Source organism: Pelophylax lessonae, assembly GCF_965119305.1.
Source record: "Pelophylax lessonae genome assembly, chromosome: 4".
Taxonomy (NCBI): domain Eukaryota; kingdom Metazoa; phylum Chordata; class Amphibia; order Anura; family Ranidae; genus Pelophylax; species Pelophylax lessonae.
The window spans coordinates 351,667,944-351,687,477 of NC_138771.1; the positions used below are offsets into that span (position 1 = coordinate 351,667,944).

General features: G+C 41.4%; 1 protein-coding gene across 2 annotated transcripts in view; it reads left to right on the forward strand.

Annotated features, from left to right (window-relative positions):
* The window catches only part of NR3C1 (nuclear receptor subfamily 3 group C member 1), a 292,149-nt gene that overhangs the window by 243,719 nt on the left and 28,896 nt on the right, over positions 1–19,534 (forward strand). For both annotated transcript variants that reach the window (XM_082256086.1, XM_082256087.1), the window contains exons 5-6: positions 4,510–4,785; positions 15,529–15,673. In XM_082256086.1, coding sequence (XP_082112212.1) covers positions 4,510–4,785; positions 15,529–15,673 — 421 coding nt within the window. The remainder of the gene's footprint in view (positions 1–4,509; positions 4,786–15,528; positions 15,674–19,534) is intronic.

The window sequence follows — 19,534 nt, forward strand, 5'->3', positions numbered from 1 at the left end:
CAGTGGTTTCAACTCGTTCTCATTCTGTTGCAGACTATAAAAATGTTTTGTCTGGAGTTCTGCTTTACACTTTCAGTTAAAATGTTTAGAAAATACTAATTGCAGATTATGTGTCATGTTGCATCATAGGATAAGTAACTCTTTAGAGAGACATTGAACCTCTATTTAGCGCATGTCCAGTGAGTGATCGCAACTTCGGTTTAAGTTAGCATAAGTGCGTATGTTGCATGAAAGTTTTCCCTCTGGGGAGCAGGATACTTTCCTACACTTTGCCGATTTCCTGTTACTAACTGATGGATGTGGCAGCAAGCCATGGTGCTAAAAATACTTAATAGTCAATAATAGGTTGCATTCAAATGCACTGAAAAAGCAAAAAAGAATTTCAAACATCCAGAGCACATCAGTGTATATGAAGAAGTTGAATTGTGTAGTTTAATAATCACATTAAATGCCTCAATCATGTTTAAATCTGTGTGAATGTTTTCACAAAGAGAACCTTTAACAGAAAACACCAAATTATTCCGTATGTTTTTTATTTTTATTTATATATTTATATATATATATATATATATATATACATACAGGTCCCTCTCAAAAAATGTGCATATTGTGATAAAGTTCATTATTTTCTGTAATGTACTGATAAACATTAGACTTTCATTTATTTTAGATTCATTACACACAACTGAAGTGCAAGCCTTTTATTGTTTTAATATTGATGATTTTGGCATAAAGCTCATGAAAACCCCAAATTCCTGTCTCCAAAAATTAGCATATCATGAAAAGGTTCTCTAAACAAGCTATTAACCTAATCATCTGAATCAACTAATTAACTCTAAACACCTGCAAAATATTCCTGAGGCTTTTAAAAACTCCCAGCCTGGTTCATTACTCAAAACCGCAATCATGGGTAAGACTGCCGACCAGAAGGCCATCATTGACACCCTCAAGCAAGAGGGTAAGACACAGAAAGAAATTTCTGAACGAATAGGCTGTTCCCAGAGTGCTGTATCAAGGCACCTCAATGGGAAGTCTGTGGGAAGGAAAAAGTGTGGCAATTTTTTGAGAGGGACCTGTGTGTATATATATATATATATATGCATTCAGCTAAAATGATGTGGCCTACTTCTACAATTTGTCAGCCTCTACAGACACATTTAGGCCGGGTTCACATATATTTAACCGCATCCAATTTTCATAGAGTGAATGGGACTGGCTTTTAATGGAGCTGGTTCACACATGTCCAGGAAGACCGTGGTGTGGGTTTGAAAAGGGTCCTGTGAATTTTTGGGTTAGGTTCAGGTGTGATTCAGGCAAAAATTTGCACCTGAACCGGTGAACAAAAACACACCACTCTCTGGACTGCAAACCGCTGCCAGACGTGTGAACCCAGCCTGAAAGTGGATTATAGGGAATGCAATTGTTAGTCTCCTACTGGAAATGTTTGTTGTCTGCTTGTATCTGGCTTCAATATTTAAGACCACACAAAGGTCCCTGAAATACCTTGAAGCTAGCCAGCAAAAAACGTAAATGAACTGCTTCAACTACTAAAAAACAGAGATCTCAATGCATTCTTGGTGAATGAGTCCTAAATGTGTACACTACCTGGTCTGTGCATTATTTTATAGGTCCCATAGCTGGGAACTCAGCTAGCATGTCAATAAATGCAACACACAAGTGATGTGATTCCTGCCTAGAAAAAAGGGGATCATGAGGCATTATTTCTTTTTCTATAAGCCCTCTTGTACGTGTTTATTGAAATATCTGCTTAATGAGCTCTGCTTACAAACAAGAATCATTTTGCCCAGTTGGAGGTCTTGTCAGCTCAATTATTAACAAGAGTTTCTACAGTTAATGATCGTAAAATCATCTCTGGAGTTAATGTCCTCATAAAGTTTGCTCACTGGAGCTTTTTTTTTTTTTTTTTTTTTTACGTTTAAATACAGAGCAGAAGACGTCAGGGTTTTCTCTTCAGTACATTGAAGGACACAATGGATATCATAATCTCTGACCACTGGGTTATACTGCCACCTTCAGAAGTATCACTATACTGACACTGGGGTTTTTGGAGCTCATTACTGGGGAAGTCTCTCTTTCATGCTACTAGGATGTTTTTAGCCCTGACGATCCCTGTTTGCCTCCCTCCCCTTTGAGGCTGCATTACTGTGGCTAATGTGCCTTATTATGGGAAACTTTCCAGATCTTTTCCTGGGTGGCTGGAGTTTACATAACACCAGGGACCCACCCAGCGGTGGGCGCACCATGTGGCTATGGTGAACAGTATTGAGGTTGCTACTTTGTGACCACCATTTGTTTTTACATGGGGATCTGTTCGTTTTGTTGCTCCTTCTCATCCTGTCCTCCCACCAGTGCTGGTTACCTAGGTGATGGAGCAGTGTTCCCATTTGCCAGCAAGAAATGGTGAGTATGAGGAATGGAATGCAGTGAATTACTTCCAGTTTTGGGGTAGTATGCATGGTGCATTTGGTCTCTGTAATGTAATGCATTTTGGTTCCTCATCTACATCACTCTGCACTCTCCAGGTTGGGTTAATGACATGCGCATTCTTGCTTGCAAATCAGATCGCAGGGACCCTTAGTGTACTCTTAGCTACCATTTCTGGCTTTAGGTGACCAGCCCGAAACCCTAGCAGTGTCTGAGTCTTCAGCTGCTGAGATTGTCTGTGGAAGGACCTTTTGACTCCTTGTTGGCTGATGATGGTCCTGAGAAGTTGCAGGTAGTTTCCATAGCTCCCAGTTTGGAAGCACCGATTTCTGCTTTTATTGCTATGTTATGTCTATCTTCACAATTGGTAGAGCATCCTGTAGTTCTGCTAGTGCTGCTGTCTGCATAGGATCACTTAGAGGCCTCCTCAAGACACATGCTGCCCCTGAGGGTCCTGTGTGGAGACTGGAAGACCCCCGGTAACTTTTTTCTTCAACATTTTGCTGCCAAGTCCTGTCTTGGAACTTGCTAAAACTTTGATATTAATGTCTCAATTGTTAAAGGATTGACTAGACTCCTAAGTGACAATTCAGCCTTTCTTTATTTAGGCCCCTTATATAGGATGCATTATTACATAGAGGGGTTGATAGATATCTTCCATCCTACTCCCAATCAGCAAACAGGCAGAGTACATTTTGTTACAGTGATGGCTCATGGACCAAGCATGGATGAGCTTTTTTTTCACATGCCCTTGGAGGGACGACATCTCCTCACTTGCCCTTAACGAAGATTCTGGGGTTAGGAGTACTCTTCTACCCCTGCTAAAGAAGCCTGGACCTCTAGCTGGAATGACAGCCTCTTTTTTAAAGCAAAGGAAAGTTCTTGTTTCTAAAATTTTTCATCCTCTGTGATCACATTAAGCCTGGGGTACACTTCCAGTGCAATTCCTGGGGTTCTATGTCTTCTTGGCCTGTGGACAGTCTGCCTTAGTGTGAAGGAACACCCCACTCCTTTTGTAGGTTAGCCTTGTGGGGAATGGGGATTAACCTTGCCAGCATCTGGTACAGAAGCCTAACTCGATCTCCTATTTGAGAGGTACTAGCGAAGATTCTGCTACCTGCCCCCTCCCCATTTCTCTCCATTCTCCCTGTTCATATGGAGTACATTTTTTGCACCTTGTTACAGCTTTCTCCTGTTCCTATACCAAAGGGGATATCTGCCTCATCTTTGCCCTGCTGGCTCTAACTCTGTCTTCACCAAGCTCAAAAATTCTACATGTGATCCATTTCTTTCCCTTCTGGGTTATGTGGTCAGCATGTTGGTGTATTTACATGTTCTTTTGTTACCACCATTTCAACACCACCTCTGTTTTGTGTGGCCCTTCTGGTCTCCTTCTTCAATGTCGCACTGGACAGTTATGTCTCCGGGCAAGATGTCCTCTGTTGGAGCAATAGTTGCCTTAGTAGCTGCTTGGAGTCAGTGCCTTGAGCAATGACTTTCCTCTTTTCAAACCTTTTCTTTTTTGTTCCACGGGCCCGAGAGTGCATTCCGATGAGCCTCTTAGGTCCAGCGCAGGCAACTGTGGCACTCTGATTTCCAAACTATGAGCAAATGTTCTATTGGATCTCTCAGATGTTCTGGTGTTCAAATCTGTCCTTTAGTGAACTTAAGAGGAAGGGATTTTATAGTGAGTTAAAAAAGATCTCATTTGCATGCCAGCTCTTCTTACTTCCTTCCTCAGTGACATCAGAACAAAAGGATAGGGAACTGGAGTTACCAGCACCAGGAGACGCACCAAAATAAAGACCTGACAGAGATTCTAGCACTACTAAAATAGTGTTTTTGTTGAACTTCCTGTTCCATTGACTCCCTGTTACCAGGACAGGAAATGTTGGAAATCTGCCCAATTGAGACACAAACATCAGTAAAAACAAAATGCTGACTTAGGTTCTAGCCATTTTGTATTTTGTCAAAAATTGAGGGAAAAAAGTTTCAATGGTAGTATTCTATTACTAAGGAAAATGTTTACTAAGATTTTTTTTTGTTTTTCTTTTCCTACTACAGCTCGCAAAACAAAGAAGAAGATAAAAGGTATACAGCAGTCCAACACAACAGCAGTTCGTGAACTACCTGAAAGTTCAGTAAAGTCCATTGTCCCTGCCTCTGTAGCACAGCTTACACCTACTCTGATCTCCTTATTGGAGGCCATTGAGCCAGAAGTATTGCACTCGGGGTATGACGGCACCTTGCCAGAGACTGCGTGGCGTGTTATGTCTTCTCTGAACATGCTCGGGGGCCGCCAGGTGGTATCTGCGGTAAAATGGGCAAAGGCAATCCCAGGTAATGTGTGTTCCAGAAACCCTTTTTTTATTTTTAAATAACCTAGCATATTGTCTTACAAAATCTTTGTTACATGTTGATATATTATTTAACTAAACTGTATAGTAGCTTTGGTTAACACACAAAAGCTTACAAATGTATGTTTTGGGGGAATTATTTGAGAAAAACAGCCAATTCAGGGATTTTCAATAACTTGCATTGCCTCTTACATAGGCTTTGGTAGAACTATGGAAATCTTCAAAAGCTGCAAATAAATATGTCAAAAACAACAAACAAACATTCCCAGCTCACTTACCAGCCAGCCAGCAACAAACTAAATTGTCCTGTCTAACAGTTCAAGTTAAAACCAGGGGTTTAGTTTGCACACATTTGCAAATACATGTGTAAGCTGCAGCGGCCATGTCACGGCACCCCAGTGTACTGCAGTTCTAAAGCTGGCCATACATTATACAATTTTCTTGTTCAATTTCCTTTAGATTTACCTTCAACTATGTAGTGTAAGGGCCTGCTTGATTGCATACAAAATTGAAAGTGTTTAGGTATGACCCCATATTTTATGGTTTTGATAAATCTAAAAGAAAGTTGTAGAAGAAAATTGTATAATGAATGGCCAGCCTAACTCTATGATTTTTAGTCTCCTGAGCAGGAGCACATATATAATAATGGATCGATTAAAGACAGATATGGCTGGAGGGAGCCCACCCTTCCTTAAAGGTATAGGGACGCACTAGATACCAAGCAATAGCACAACGGCAGTGAAGGTATGCAGTGCGTCAAAAAAAACTGCAGCCACCGTAAATTTTTTTTTTTCTTTTTTAATCCTAGTGTATTAATATATAGAAAAGAAAAGATCAGAAAAGGTCAAACAAATATAAAAAAGGAAATTTCATAATAACATTTAGGAATTGGGGAATATTCCCATTCTCTAACGCAGTGGTTCTCAATTCCGGTCCTCGGGACCCACTAACAGGCCAGATTTTAAGTATTACCTTGGGGGATGCAGACTTGAATACCACAATCACTGAGCAGCAAATGAGATCACCTGTGATGTAATTTAGTTATCTTGCAAACCTGGCCTGTTGGTGGGTCCCAAGGACCGGAGTTGAGAACCACTGCTCTAACGTACACAAGACAACCACTTGATCTCTAAATTTATGCTTATGAATAAAAGAGTACCTAAGCACCCCATGATGGCCATGCTGATCCCACAATCTCATAATAAGATAAACTAACAAACTAGGCTCCATGTCAAAATAGGCATTTTAGAGCATAAAAAAAAGTACTCTCCCCCCTGCCATGATTACCACTTTAAGAGACGAAGATGGATGCAAACTCCTGCACGTTACGATATGTAGTCCAAGTAGCCCCGGTAGCAACGTATTTATTCCAGCTATCATTTTCCACACCTAGTAATTATTCTAGATCCATGAGCAAATCCATTTCCAATACCCATTCAGCCAAAGACACTGAAGATTTCTAGTGTCTAGGGATTATTACTCTAGCTGCTGTCAGAAAGTGGCAAAGTACAGTATATCACGTTTTGCATTTCTAACTGAACTTGGCAATATGGACAATAAAGTAATCTGTGGGATGTTGGGAATAAAGGTTTCTATCACTTTAAAATTGAGTTGTAAAACAGAGGCCCAAAACCTCTTAATCTGGGGGGGCACTCAGCCCATATATGAAGTATAGTACCCTCTTGACTCCCAAACAATGTACCTCTATGGGAAAAGATGGGTTGTCAAATAGAGGTGTCCTAGGGCCAAAATAGACAGAGATATGGAGACACTCTATCGAGGTGTCTCATAGACTAAATGTCTGCTTAGTAGGTATTGGAAGGGCACCAATGCCCTTTCTCTGAAGGGGTGGGATCCAGGGGAGAACTTGTAGATCCCATGAAGTTAAGAATTGTTTACCAATTGTGTGATCAAGGTAACCCATGCCAAACAGCACAGCTGAGCCCTGATATGCAGTTTTGATTGAGTCTTTCATTGGACATGTCTTAGCACTACAAGTCAGTGAGACACATGCTCCAAACTGAGGACTATATAGCCAAGTGACAGTAAGCTTAGATGAGGCACTGAGAATGCTTGTCCTTATTTTTATTTTTACATTTTTTTGTGATTAGCACATTCACATTGTGAGAATATAGGACATGTTTGCTTTATGGTAGTACAGATTGGTCGAGGACCCACCAGCAGCCCTCTGATTGGACAGAGAAGGAGTAGCAACAACACACTGGTGAGATTATCCCTGTGCTCTCACGCAATGTTATGTTCAATGCAGGAAAATGCTAAGGGCTCATTCATATTTGTGGTGCCCTCTAAACAGTGATCCACATTCGTATCACTTTTCAGAGGGCAATTGACAGGGGGTGAGGAGGTGTAATGTTGCATCCTCACCACCTGATTTAACTGTGTAAATGCCACACTACTTCCCCACAATTGCATGCAGTCTGCATGCTGCTTTACAAAAGTATTTAAGGAACATAGTATAAAGACAGAATTTGTGTACACTTTAAATACAACACGTTTATGTGCCTGAATTCCAAGGGCTAGTTTACTCTAGAGTTGCTCTTTGATCAGCAATCCGCTTTTGAAATTCTCTTCAAAGAGCATTTGATTGTTGTAGCGCCTTCTTATCACCTGTTTTAAAAAATTAAATTCTGTACTAGAGTGAAGTGATTTTGTGTATTGCACATGGCTATAGGACACCCCCTTTCAGTTGAATGAGTCATGACAGCAGGGATAATTTATCCTGCGGTATCTGCCTTTGCAGCATAAGGAGGAGAAGAGGCGTGGCTGTAAAGACGCAGCTCAGCCATGTGCCCCCCCCCCCCCCCCCAAACTAGTGTAGATAAGGGCCTTACCATGAACTTTTTTCTTTCTTTTGATCTGCTAAAGTAATACTAACGCGTTTTGTTGTGTCTATTTGATAAGCCCCCAAAAAATACCTGTTGATTTTGCAAGGAATCTAGTGAGCTGATCACATCCTGTGCTCTTTACCTGTGCACGAGGAGGGGTTATGGAGATGAGGCTGTGTGTGGAATAGGCTAGATTGACACCACATGCATAAGATTTTCCATGTTGTCATGTCAGAAAGGAAGGAAGGTGCATACTATTTTTCTGGCACATTATTATGTATTGTTATTTTTCTGCACAGAGTAAAACATGGGGAAATGTGCATGTACATACACATACTAAACAGACACATACTAAAGTTTTTTGTCTTTGTTTATTTTTTTTTTAATTGACTTACAATTTAAAAATAGTTTATTGATTTTTTTTTATTCCGTAATGATTGATGATGGATGAGGTTGTCGGTTTTCTGTGCCGTTGTGCACAGCCTCAGAAATTTCTGACCTATTTATTCAAGAACAGATGGTGTTCAAGAGCACCAGACTACTGACACCTTATACACTGATATATAACATTATGACCACTGACAGGTAAAGTGAATAACAGTGATTGTTGATGTGTTGAAAGCAGAAAAAATGGACAAGCTTAAGGATTTGAGCAACTTAGACAAGGGCCAAATTTAAATGGCTAGAGGACTGGGTCAGAGCATCTCTAAAACTTCAGCGCTTGTTGGATGTTCCTGGTCTGCAGTGGTCAGCACCTACTAAAAGTGGTCCAAGGAAGGAAAACTGGTGAACCAGTGACAGGCCATGGCTCATTGTTGCATGTGGGGAGCAAAGGCTGACTCCTGTAGTCCACTCAAATAAAAGAGCTACTGTAGCTCTCATTGCTGAAAAAGTTATTGCTGGTTCAGAATAAAAGATATCAGAACACATGGTGCATTTGTTGCGTATGGGGATGCATAACCGCTGACCTGTGTCCACAGCCAAAAGCATGTACAATGGACAGGGGAGTATCAGACCTGTACTACAGGAGCATTAGAAGAAGGTAGCATGGTCTAAATGAATTCAAGACCAACCCAATTCAACCCAAAAGGAGTTTTAGATTTTGTCTTGCTCTCCACATTCTCCAGATCTCAATCCAGTCAAGCGTCTGTGGGATGTGCTGGAAAAACAGGTCTGATCCATGGAGGCCCTACCTCGCAACTGGTGTCAAATACCACATCATACTTTCAGAGGTGTAGTCTAGCCTCGACAAGTTATGGTGGGTGGTCAAAATGTTATTAGTGAGTTTAGTTAAAAATAAGACTTTTGGCAATCCCAAAATAATAATACATTACAACACACAGGCTTCTATAAATCATTACTACTGGGTTATATTCAGCTACCTTCAGGTATCTGGACACTGGCAAAAAGGCTGCAGGATCATTGCCTAAATAACCCCCTTTACTTCTAGCCAGCCTAATTTTTTGCTTGTTGCCTTAGGTCTTCTACTTCCGGATTTAGAAAGGGTTCCTTCTGTCCCTCTGTTTTCCCATTTGTTTCTTTCTGCGTGTTCCTATTTTTCTGGCTCATCATTGCTGTCTACATTTTGCAGTGGGCATAAACATTACCGATTTGCCCCCCTTTCCTTTGACCTGTCAATGACCCCCTGGGTTTTCACCAGGATGCTTGCCCAGATTCTGACTCATTTTCTGCTGCGTTCTCAAGGAATTCATACTCTGGGGTACCTGGTAACCCTCCCTGTCCCTGCTGGCCATCAGATGGTCCAGCAGTCACCACAGGACCCATCTTACAGATTGGAATACTTGGATTAAATCTTGAACCCATCCATTTCCAGGATTTTTCTGCCTCATGACAAACTTATGTCCCTTCTTTCCCATTCCATGGCCCTCTGAGGTCTTGAGTCTTTTGGAGGTCTCCTTTAAAGGATAAGTTCATCTTTTTAACAAAAACAAATAAATGCACATTTTTTTGCAAGTAAAAAAATGTGCATTTACAATTTTTTTTGTTTTAGAAGCCTGGAAAGAATTGTAGACTGTCAATGTGATCTGGCTGTCTGTAAATCATACAGGCAGGCAGTTTTACAGGAAAAATCAATGAACTACCACAGCGCTCAACAGCACCGTGGGAGTTCATTGAGAACTACAAGCTGAAAGCTACAATGGCTGTCCGTAGTTGTAGTCTGTTCATTTACAGAACACTGTAAATGAATGACGCGGGCGGGCAGAGCCCCGCGCCGCTTTGTTTTCTTTATATTGTGGCAACGAGCGTGAGGGAGAAGATCCTCTGCTGGCTGCCAAAATTAGTGATTGGAGGGGTGCGGGGACCGGTACATTTGTAACATGTTAAACCCTGAATGTGGGTGTAATATGTGACATGTCAGAAAAGGTGAACTTATCCTGTAAGGCAGTGCCATACCTCCAGTTTTACTCCAAATTGTTGAAACTCAACATTCTGGCCTTATGGTACAAACAGACTTGGCCCTTGGACCTCCCTATGCATTTGACCCCCCAGGGCTAGACTTTCCCTAGAATGGTGGAATTAGGGCAGCTCTTTCCTCCACAGTCATAGAATGTTCTCAATGCAGAGGTCAATATGTTGGGCCTGGAAGCGGTCCTGAAAATCTTGTTGATACAGGGGATTTGGTCATTAGAAGAAAATCGATTTTCAAATAATAATCTGGAAGTCAGGGCATTTGGTTTGTCCCTGCAACTCTGGACTCCTGCATTATGAGGACATCTGACTAGAATCCAGACGGACATTGCCTTGACCTAGATCAATCACAGTGGAGACACCAAAGGCCATGCCCCTCTAAGGGAACCAGACTCGATCTTCTCATGGTCAGAACTGAATTTTCCAGCCTTGTCCCCTGTCCACATCGAAGGTGTGGAAATTTGGCATTTCAGCTTTGTCAGTCATCAGTGTCTTGATCCGGAGGAATCCGGAGATCTTTCAAGCCCATTGCCATGGGCGAGGAATGCCAGATATGGACATTCTGGAACAACAATATTATATATTCGTCTCAAGGTCCAGGGACCCTTAGGCCTTTACAGCTCTGGTGACACCATGGGATCAGTTCAAACTGGTCTACGCCTTTCTGACCCTTTAGATTCTCCCTAGCCTACTTTGCAGGTTTGAGAAAGAGGGCATTCTAGGGATCTTCATCACAATAAATGGGCACAGTAGAATATGGTACTCTGACAAACTCAGTCTCCTGGCAGATTCTTTTTGGGCCTCCTGTCCCTAAGGGCCAGTGTTCCATCCTGCTTCTCAATTGCTAGCATGAACAGCAAGGTTGTGGAAGCCATGATCCTGAGGAACAAGGGCCTTTCAGACTGTTATCCTTACCCTCTTGAAGGCTAGGAAGGTAATTTCCTGTAAAGTCAGCCATTGAGCCTGGAAGGCCTATGTTGCTTGGTGCGAGTTGAAAAACTTTCATCCTAAAAAGTACTCAGTGGAACATATTTTGTCCTTCATTCTGGTATGAACCAACAATATGGCCTTGAGTACCATTAAGGGACAAATCTCAGTCTTAGATGTTAAGTTTTTAGAGACCTTTGACCGCTCACGTTTTAGTTAAGACTTTTTTTCAGAGTAGCCCACATGTTTGTTCCTGTTTCACCCTGGGATCTCAGTCTTGACTCTTCAGAAGCCACTATTTAAACCTTTTGGAGATTTGTCTTGTCTGACCTTACCTGGAAGGTGACTATTTTTTAGCTCTCACCTTTGCAAGGAGAGTATTTGAGTTGGTGGCCTTATTGTTTAAAGAGCCTTTCTTAATGTTGCACAAGGAAAAAGTTATCCTGAAGCCTAAAGCCTTCTTCCTCCTGAAGGAGGTCTTTGCATTCAACCTTAGTTAGAGCATTAATCCTCATTCCTTATGTTTTGCATTCTAAGGGAATTTCCTTGCACTATTTGGATATGCGTTGTTTTGCAAAATAATCTCACAGTTACAATTCCTTTCGTAAATCGGATTCCCTCTTTGCTTTCCTGGGGTCTCACACAATCATCTCTCTTGGTAGGGATGATAAAACGGCATTCTTTGGGGAAGAAAGATGGTAACAAAGGCCCCCATCCCTGTTTGGGGATATTTTTTTCATTTTGACGTCCAAGCCTCTTGCGAACCATCTTTCTCTTCAAAATGTGCACTTCATTGTCCTTGACAGAATGTCCCTTTTCCTTAAAGTGTGGGAAGACTGCTGAGTCTAGACCTTTAGAATCTACCTTCCTATGTTGGGCCAATTGTATGTTGGCAGCTTGTTTTGTCTCCCCAATATACATGTCTTTGCATTCCTCACTAAACTGCATTACATTTAACAAACTACTATGCTTGTGTTTGGGTGTTGGGAATTTAGGATGTACAGGTTTCTGTGTGTATTGCTGGTCTTGAATGATGCAGGGATGCAATGTTTGTTAAAGATTCTCCTGAGTTTTTCTGGCACTCCGACTACATACATAATGGCTATATTGCTCAGTGCGATCTTTAACAATCCTCGCATTCCTGTGTCCTTCAAGCTCTGCAATACACTGAGACAGATGCTTGCACATCCTAAAGATCCAACACCCGAATACAAGCAAAGTAGCTTGGTATATGCAGCGTAGTGAGGAATGCTAAGACCTGTGCATTGAGGCGATAAAACAACTTCTAAACAAAAGAATTGGGACAAACAAAAGAAAAGGGACATTCTTTGGAAGACAGTAAAGTGCACATTTTGGACAAACAGGACCAACTGGTCCTGTAAATTGTAAAACGAGGAACAACATGAAAGAAGACATCTACTATCCTGTTCATGGACAACTAACATTTACACATTCCATGGAGATTTGATTAAGGTGTGAATAAAAAATGCTGTGGTATCTTCTTTACACTCTAGGCACCTAAGAAATGGCTTGGTAAACTATATAATGTCTTGAACGTTACAGAACAAGTTCAAATGAATGTGACTACTTCTAGATATACAAAATATTTCATCCCTGGAGTTCAGCTTTAAGTTCTACTAGGTGAATGTTCAAGCCATCTCTGATGCCAGTTTCAGGCGTAAGGTGCCACGAGCTGCTCTCTGAGTCTACCAAGCCCTTCCTGACCTATTTTATTTATATGGGCCTATTGGAATGATTTTATGTTGGACTGCTTTTGAATGTCCCAGTCATAATAATTTAGGAAGCCTGGGTCCTGTACTGTACAATGAAAATACTACCAGTTTTCTGGAGTCAGGGTTCATACGGTCCTGGAAATCCTGGAAAAGTTTTGGAATTTTTAGATGACACTTTCCAGGCCTGGAAAGGTCATGGAAAATTAGGAAATACACTAGGTTTTGGAAAAGTCATGGAATTAAATTACTGTGGAGGAGCGGGGAGCGGATGCTTAATTATTTTAATTATTTTATGAGAACTATATTGCCACATACTGTATTTACATTTTGCTGTATTAGCGTCCTTCCGGGTCCGCGGTATGCGTGTGCTGTCATTGGCCAGCAGCAGCCGAAGAGATGACCCAATCAGGCAGCGGGGAGGGCCGGCCACGGCTTGCCTGGAGACACTGTGACTGGCTAGCAGCAGCAGTAACAGCCGGGAGATTATCAACCAATGAGGCAGCGGAAGCGTCACTGGAGGGCGGGCTGGCCGCATGAACGTGATGATGACGCGGAAGGGGGCAGTAACCGTTTCGGTTACCGCACCCCCGCGTCATCACGTTCATGCGGCCGGCCTGCCCTCCAGTGACGCTTCCGCTGCCTCATTGGTTGATAATCTCCCGGCTGTTACTGCGGCTGCTAGCCAGTCACAGTGTCTCCAGGCAAGCCGTAGCGGGCCCTCCCCGCTGCCTGATTGGGTCATCTCCTCGGCTGCTGCTGCTGCTGGCCAGTGACTGACAGTAAGGGCAAACTGCGGACCCGGAAGGACACCTACCTGTACCAGTGCTATACGCTGAATGTAAAAATGCCCCCCCTCAGTGCTCTTTAGCCCCCTCAGTGCTCTTTAGCCCCCCCCCCCCAGTGTTCTTTAGCCCCCCAGTGCTCTTAAGCCCCCCCCCCATGCTCTTAGCCCCCTCCCGTGCTCTTCAGCTCCCCACAGTGCTTTTCATCTCCCCCCCCCCCCATGCTTTCTGGCTCCCCAGTGCTCTTCAGCTCCCTGGCTCCCCCCTCAGTGATTTGCAGTTCCCCCCAGACAGTGCTCTCCAGTTCCCCCCTCTCCCCCTGTGCTCTCCATCCCCCTGGTTTTCCATGCCCCCCCGCGCCTTCCAACCCCCCTGCAATGCTTTCCAAACCCCCCCTTAATTCTCTCCAGTCCCCCCCACCCCGTGCCCTTAAGCTCCTCCAGTGCTCTCTGCTTCCCCTGTGCTCTTCTATCTTCTATCATGTCTGCAGTCTTTGAACCTTCTCTTGTATCATGTCCGCAGGCTCTGACCATCTCCTGTATCATGTCCGCAGCCTCTGACCACCTCCAGTATCATGTCCGCAGCCTCTGACCACCTCCCGTATCATGTCCGCAGCCTCTGACCACCTCCTGTATCATGTCCGCAGCCTCTGACTACCTCCTGTATCATGTCCGCAGCCTCTGACTACCTCCTGTATCATGTCCGCAGCCTCTGACCACCTCCTGTATCATGTCTGCAGCCTCTGACCACCTCCTGTATCATGTCTGCAGCCTCTGACCACCTCCTGTATCATGTCTGCAGTCTCTGACCACCTCCTGTATCATGTCTGCAGTCTCTGACCACCTCCTGTATCATGTCTGCAGTCTCTGACCACCTCCTGTATCATGTCTGCAGTCTCTGACCACCTCCTGTATCATTTCTGCAGTCTCTGACCACCTCCTGTATCATGTCTGCAGTCTCTGACCATCTCCTGTATCATGTCTGCAGTCTCTGACCACCTCCTGTATCATGTCTGCAGTCTCTGACCACCTCCTGTATCATGTCTGCAGCCTCTGACCTTCTCCTGTATCATGTCCGCTAAATGTACAGTGTGTGTCGTAAAACGTTTGACATTTCGAACATGGGAGAGGCAGTGCTTTTTCACCCGTGCGTTTGAAGTGACACCGGCTCCCAGCTGCGGCAGCGGTGCTTCCATCTCATCCACTGTAAAACAAGGAACATTTTGAGTCACGCTGTATCCAGAAACTAAACCCTAACTGCAGAGATACTGTACACTACAAAGATTGTCATTTATTTTAGTAAAAATATGCTGGGTGTGACATGAATTTTCTTCTTATTTAACATGTATACATAGACATTTCATGAAACATTAGGTCATGAATATTTACGTGAAGTCATGGAAAAGTCATGGAAAAGTCATGGAATTTTATTGGTGAAAATGTGTATGAACCCTGTGGAGTACAGTACAGGACAGGACACAGAACCACCCCTCAGTTCTTATGATCTCCCAATTGCTTGTTAAAAAACTGAGGCTTTCTGGGAGTGGAAGGGGTTATATAGGGGATTTATTTTCGCCAGTGTCCACTCACCTGAAGGTAGCTGCGTATAACCCAGTTATAATGATTTAAGAAGGCTGCACTGTACTCCAGGCAATAGATTTTACTAGTAAGTCAAAAATCCAATTTTTTTTAATTAATATTATTAGTGGAATTGTTCATGCCACTACTGCAGCAGCAATGGCAGGGGTTATTTATACATATGCAGCATTTGGTGATTCTGAAAACCTAGTTTAGATTAGATACATTTTGTTACATGAATGGGTATTCAGAAAACAGTCATTGTAAGCCATACAATACAAGAGAGCACTTTGTGTGAAAGAGTGCATGCCTCTTAAAAAATGTCTAATTCTCCTAATTCTCCTGTGTACACATTTGTTATTATTTTGCTAAACTTGTTTTTAAGCTTTATCCTTGGAAGCATATTTTTACTACTCTTTAATTATTTTCAGGCTTTAGAAATCTGCACCTGGATGACCAAATGACCCTCCTGCAGTACTCATGGATGTTTCTGATGGTGTTTGGCCTTGGATGGAGGTCTTATAAACAATCCAATGGGACTGTGTTGTATTTCGCTCCAGATCTTATCATTGATGAGTAAGTAATAAAGCATTTGGCCTTCTTTAAATGTGCATGGTTAGCATTATTTACATGAAAGGGCTATCTAAGAACAAACCCAAGATGTGCAGCAGGAAAGGAGCTCTTTTTTTAAACTCATTCTTACATTCCTATTTTAAGTTTTGCATCAATAAAACATTGATTCTTTTTCTTTTATGCAGTTGCAAAATTGTTGAAAATACAGTTTTGCAGACCAGAGTTACAACTGATATTTGTAGATTGTGCTGTTGGACAATATGCAGCTTTTTTGCATTCAGTTTACCTAGCTTAAAATGTTCTGGTATGTTTCTGTAGAAGGAGAATACCCAGTTCTTATTTTTTTAAGCACAAATGCATGTATACTTTCTCATTTAAGTCTTAAGAACAAAGTGTGTTAAAGTAACATGTTATCACACATAGCCTATGCTGATAAAAAAAAAGTATAGTTTTATGTGAGCAACCAAAGGATAGATTACAAAGAATGTAACAAACACTCCCAGTGCCCAGAGCTGAACAATACTACTGAAAACCACGCTTATAAAATGTCTACATTATAGGGCTACCATAAAAGTTTATATTTATAAAAAGGAAACAAAACAAATAAATATATATATATATATATATATATATATATATATATATATATATATATATATATATATATATTTCTTATGCAACCCACTTTTTAACAAACATTTTTTTTATTAAAAAATGATAGACAAAAAAAAATCAAGGTAAGAATGAGTGAGGACAAAGATCACAAGAGGGCTCTCAGGTAGCAGAATCTTCCAAGCATTCGCATCCATGGACTGAAATCAGTATTGCAGATCTGTAGGCACTGTATAGATGTTATCCAGGAAACTGAATCATTACAAATATAAGGGAAGTCTCAAGGTGAATTTAATGTAAAAAGAATCCGTGCTTATGGAGAAATGAGTATTAGGCTGCAGCCTACCTTTAAAAAGTATATACCTTAAAAAAGGCAGTATACAAATTAGAGAAATGGGGGGAGGGGAAGGTAATTGGTGCTGCCGATAAGTTCAATATATAATGGGTAACAATTAATAAGAAATGCAAATTAATAAATATGAATAAAAATCCTATACATATATCCATCAAAATCGTGACATATTAAAGTGATATAGTGCTAAAGTGCAACTGGAAATTAAATAACAGTGCTCCTCAAAAAGGAGGGGAAGGGGTGGAGGTGACCCCAAAGTAACAAATAATCAAGAAAAAAGTGCTGAGCAAAATGAACCACGAATCATATAGGTGTGGTGATGAGGTAGACAATAAAAAAGTGACGTGGTATTGAATTAGTGAGGTGGACCCCAATAAGGGGCAAAAAATGGTGTCCTTATGTGCTAATTACTGAATAGTAAATCACATATGTATAGATTAAGTATAAATCACAAAAATCAATAAATAAATAAATAGCACATGTAAAAGTAAATTATGAAAAGGAAAATATGTCTAGGTGAAACTCAATAAGAGCTGGTTCACACTGCCACGACTTGTCAGGCGACTTGGTCGCCTGACAAGTAGCGCTCCATTCTGTGCAATGGAACCATTCTAATCACAGCGACTCAAGTCACTCTGACTTAGAAAAAGGTTCCTGCACTACTTTGGGGCGAAGTCGGATCGACTTGCATTGACTTCTATTAGAGAATTCGTTTGCAAGCTGCGATTAAAGTCGTGCTGCACGGGCGGCTTCTAAGTCGGGGCGACTTTGAGTCGCTCCAGTGTGAACAGGGTCTTAAAGTCATTGGCGTGGTAAGTGTCACATAAAAGAGAAAGTGACAAAAAAGTGAGTCCGTGCAGTATAAAATTAAAAGTCCATATTAAGTAAAGGATTGTTTCAAACAGATCCCAAAATCCGAAGGATAAAGTGAAACTCTTGAAGGTGACGCGTGCAGGTGAGTCCTGTTGTGCTCCCCTAGTAAATGCCGCACTCACCAGATCAAGGCACCCCACCCCTACAGGGGTAACCGGCGTGGTATATCTCAGAAATTAATTCTCATCAGGGGCATCCTTAATCAGTTGAGGTATACATCAGCATCTCATTCCTTCCATTAATACTCATAAATGGTGTATCAATCAAAGACATAGATTGGAGATCCCGACCATGTATAGGGAGGAAAGGCTCATATAGTGAAGTACTGTAATAAATACTTTTATTTAAATATCAAAACAATACTCACAAAGAGAGGTAAACACTGGCAGAGTAATACAAGGAGCGTGGGTCTGCTCGTTCCCGGTTCCCAGACTACTTCCGGGAACGCTATGCGCTCCAAATACTGGAAATGCGGTTCAGCGGTTCAGATAGCGGAAGTGACGGAAGAACGCTCTACGCGTTTCATCATTTAACGTCATCAGGAGCAGCATCTGGCATCCTTACCATTCTCTCTGGAAGTTTCTCCTGCAACTCCTACGCTGTCCCCAACTTTAGCTTCCCCTCCTCCATTTCTCAAGGTGAATTTAGCCTGTAACCTGTGAAAGAAGGGAGAGTCCGCACATAGACTTCTACAGGAACCACTAGTACCACATGTACTGTATATCCTCATCCTCATGTCTCCAGGGAGATTTAACCTGTGATAGATAGTACAGAAATAATCACACAATTTCTACTGAGACCATGAGACAACATATATGTAATTTCACAATATCTTCAGGTAGAGTAGTGTTTAAACACTCCTTTCTACAGGAACCCCCTAGAGCACATATGCATGGCTTAGATTTCTACAGGAACCACGAGACCCTATATGCATGGATTGAGGTCACCCATCTTGATAGGAGCCCATTAGACAGATGACCATAGAGGGAAAAACATATGACAGTCCACTAACGCGCTATTAAGGTTTAAAATGGTAAAGGTTTCATTCCATTCGTGTAGAGAGTCCAACCATCATGGAAGAGTATAGAGAGCACCACCACAGGATCTACTGGGGTAAGACTGATATCTAACTGCTTTCATTGGTATCCCAACTTCTGCAGACACTGTCACAACCTGACCTTTGATTAGTTGTTCTACAGTTGTATGCAGTAAAGGATTCATCATACTACTTTTGGAAGCATTAAAGGGGCTTTTTTTGTTTTGAGAGAGTACCACTATTCTTTTTATGTGGTTACTACACCCTTGTTGTTTGTTTAATATGTTCTTTGAGTAATTTTTTTTATACATATCTACATTTTAGGATGTATCTATATATTCCTTCAGCTAAAGGATAATTTTGGATAACTTTTGTTTTAATAGGCATACCCTGAGGTCAACGTTTTTTTTTGCATCTTTATAATGTTACTATTTTTAAAAAGAGTGGTTTTCATATATTGTATGCCCTTCAGAACTCAACTGCAGCCAAAATGTGTTTGTTAATTTTGGATAGAACGAGGAAGGATCTGAACCTCTGTCATTTTTTACTGATTCCCCTCACCACTTGTGTGTTCACCAGAGCATGAAAACTAGCGGAGTTTTTTTTTTTTTCTAGTGGAGTTTTTTAACCCTCAAAAAATTTGAAATGGAGTTATATTTGAAAGTTTGTACCCAAAAAAATATTCTATACTTTTTTGGACAGCTAGGTCTTTCTTTTGGTGGCATTTATTTTTTTTAACTATATAATGGAAAAACATTTTTTTTTTAAATATTCCTTTGCTTTCTTTTTAAAGCATATCATTTTAAAGCAGTATGAATACCCCCGAAATTAACCCTTTGAAAAAGTGCACAACCCAAGATGATCAATTTTTATGCCACGTTTCTTTTGGAAATGAAGAAATATGCTAGTATTTGACTGTGTTAAGACATAGAGATCGGCTCGTGTTTAAAAAAAACAAAAAAAAACACATACACTGGGAACATTATTTACT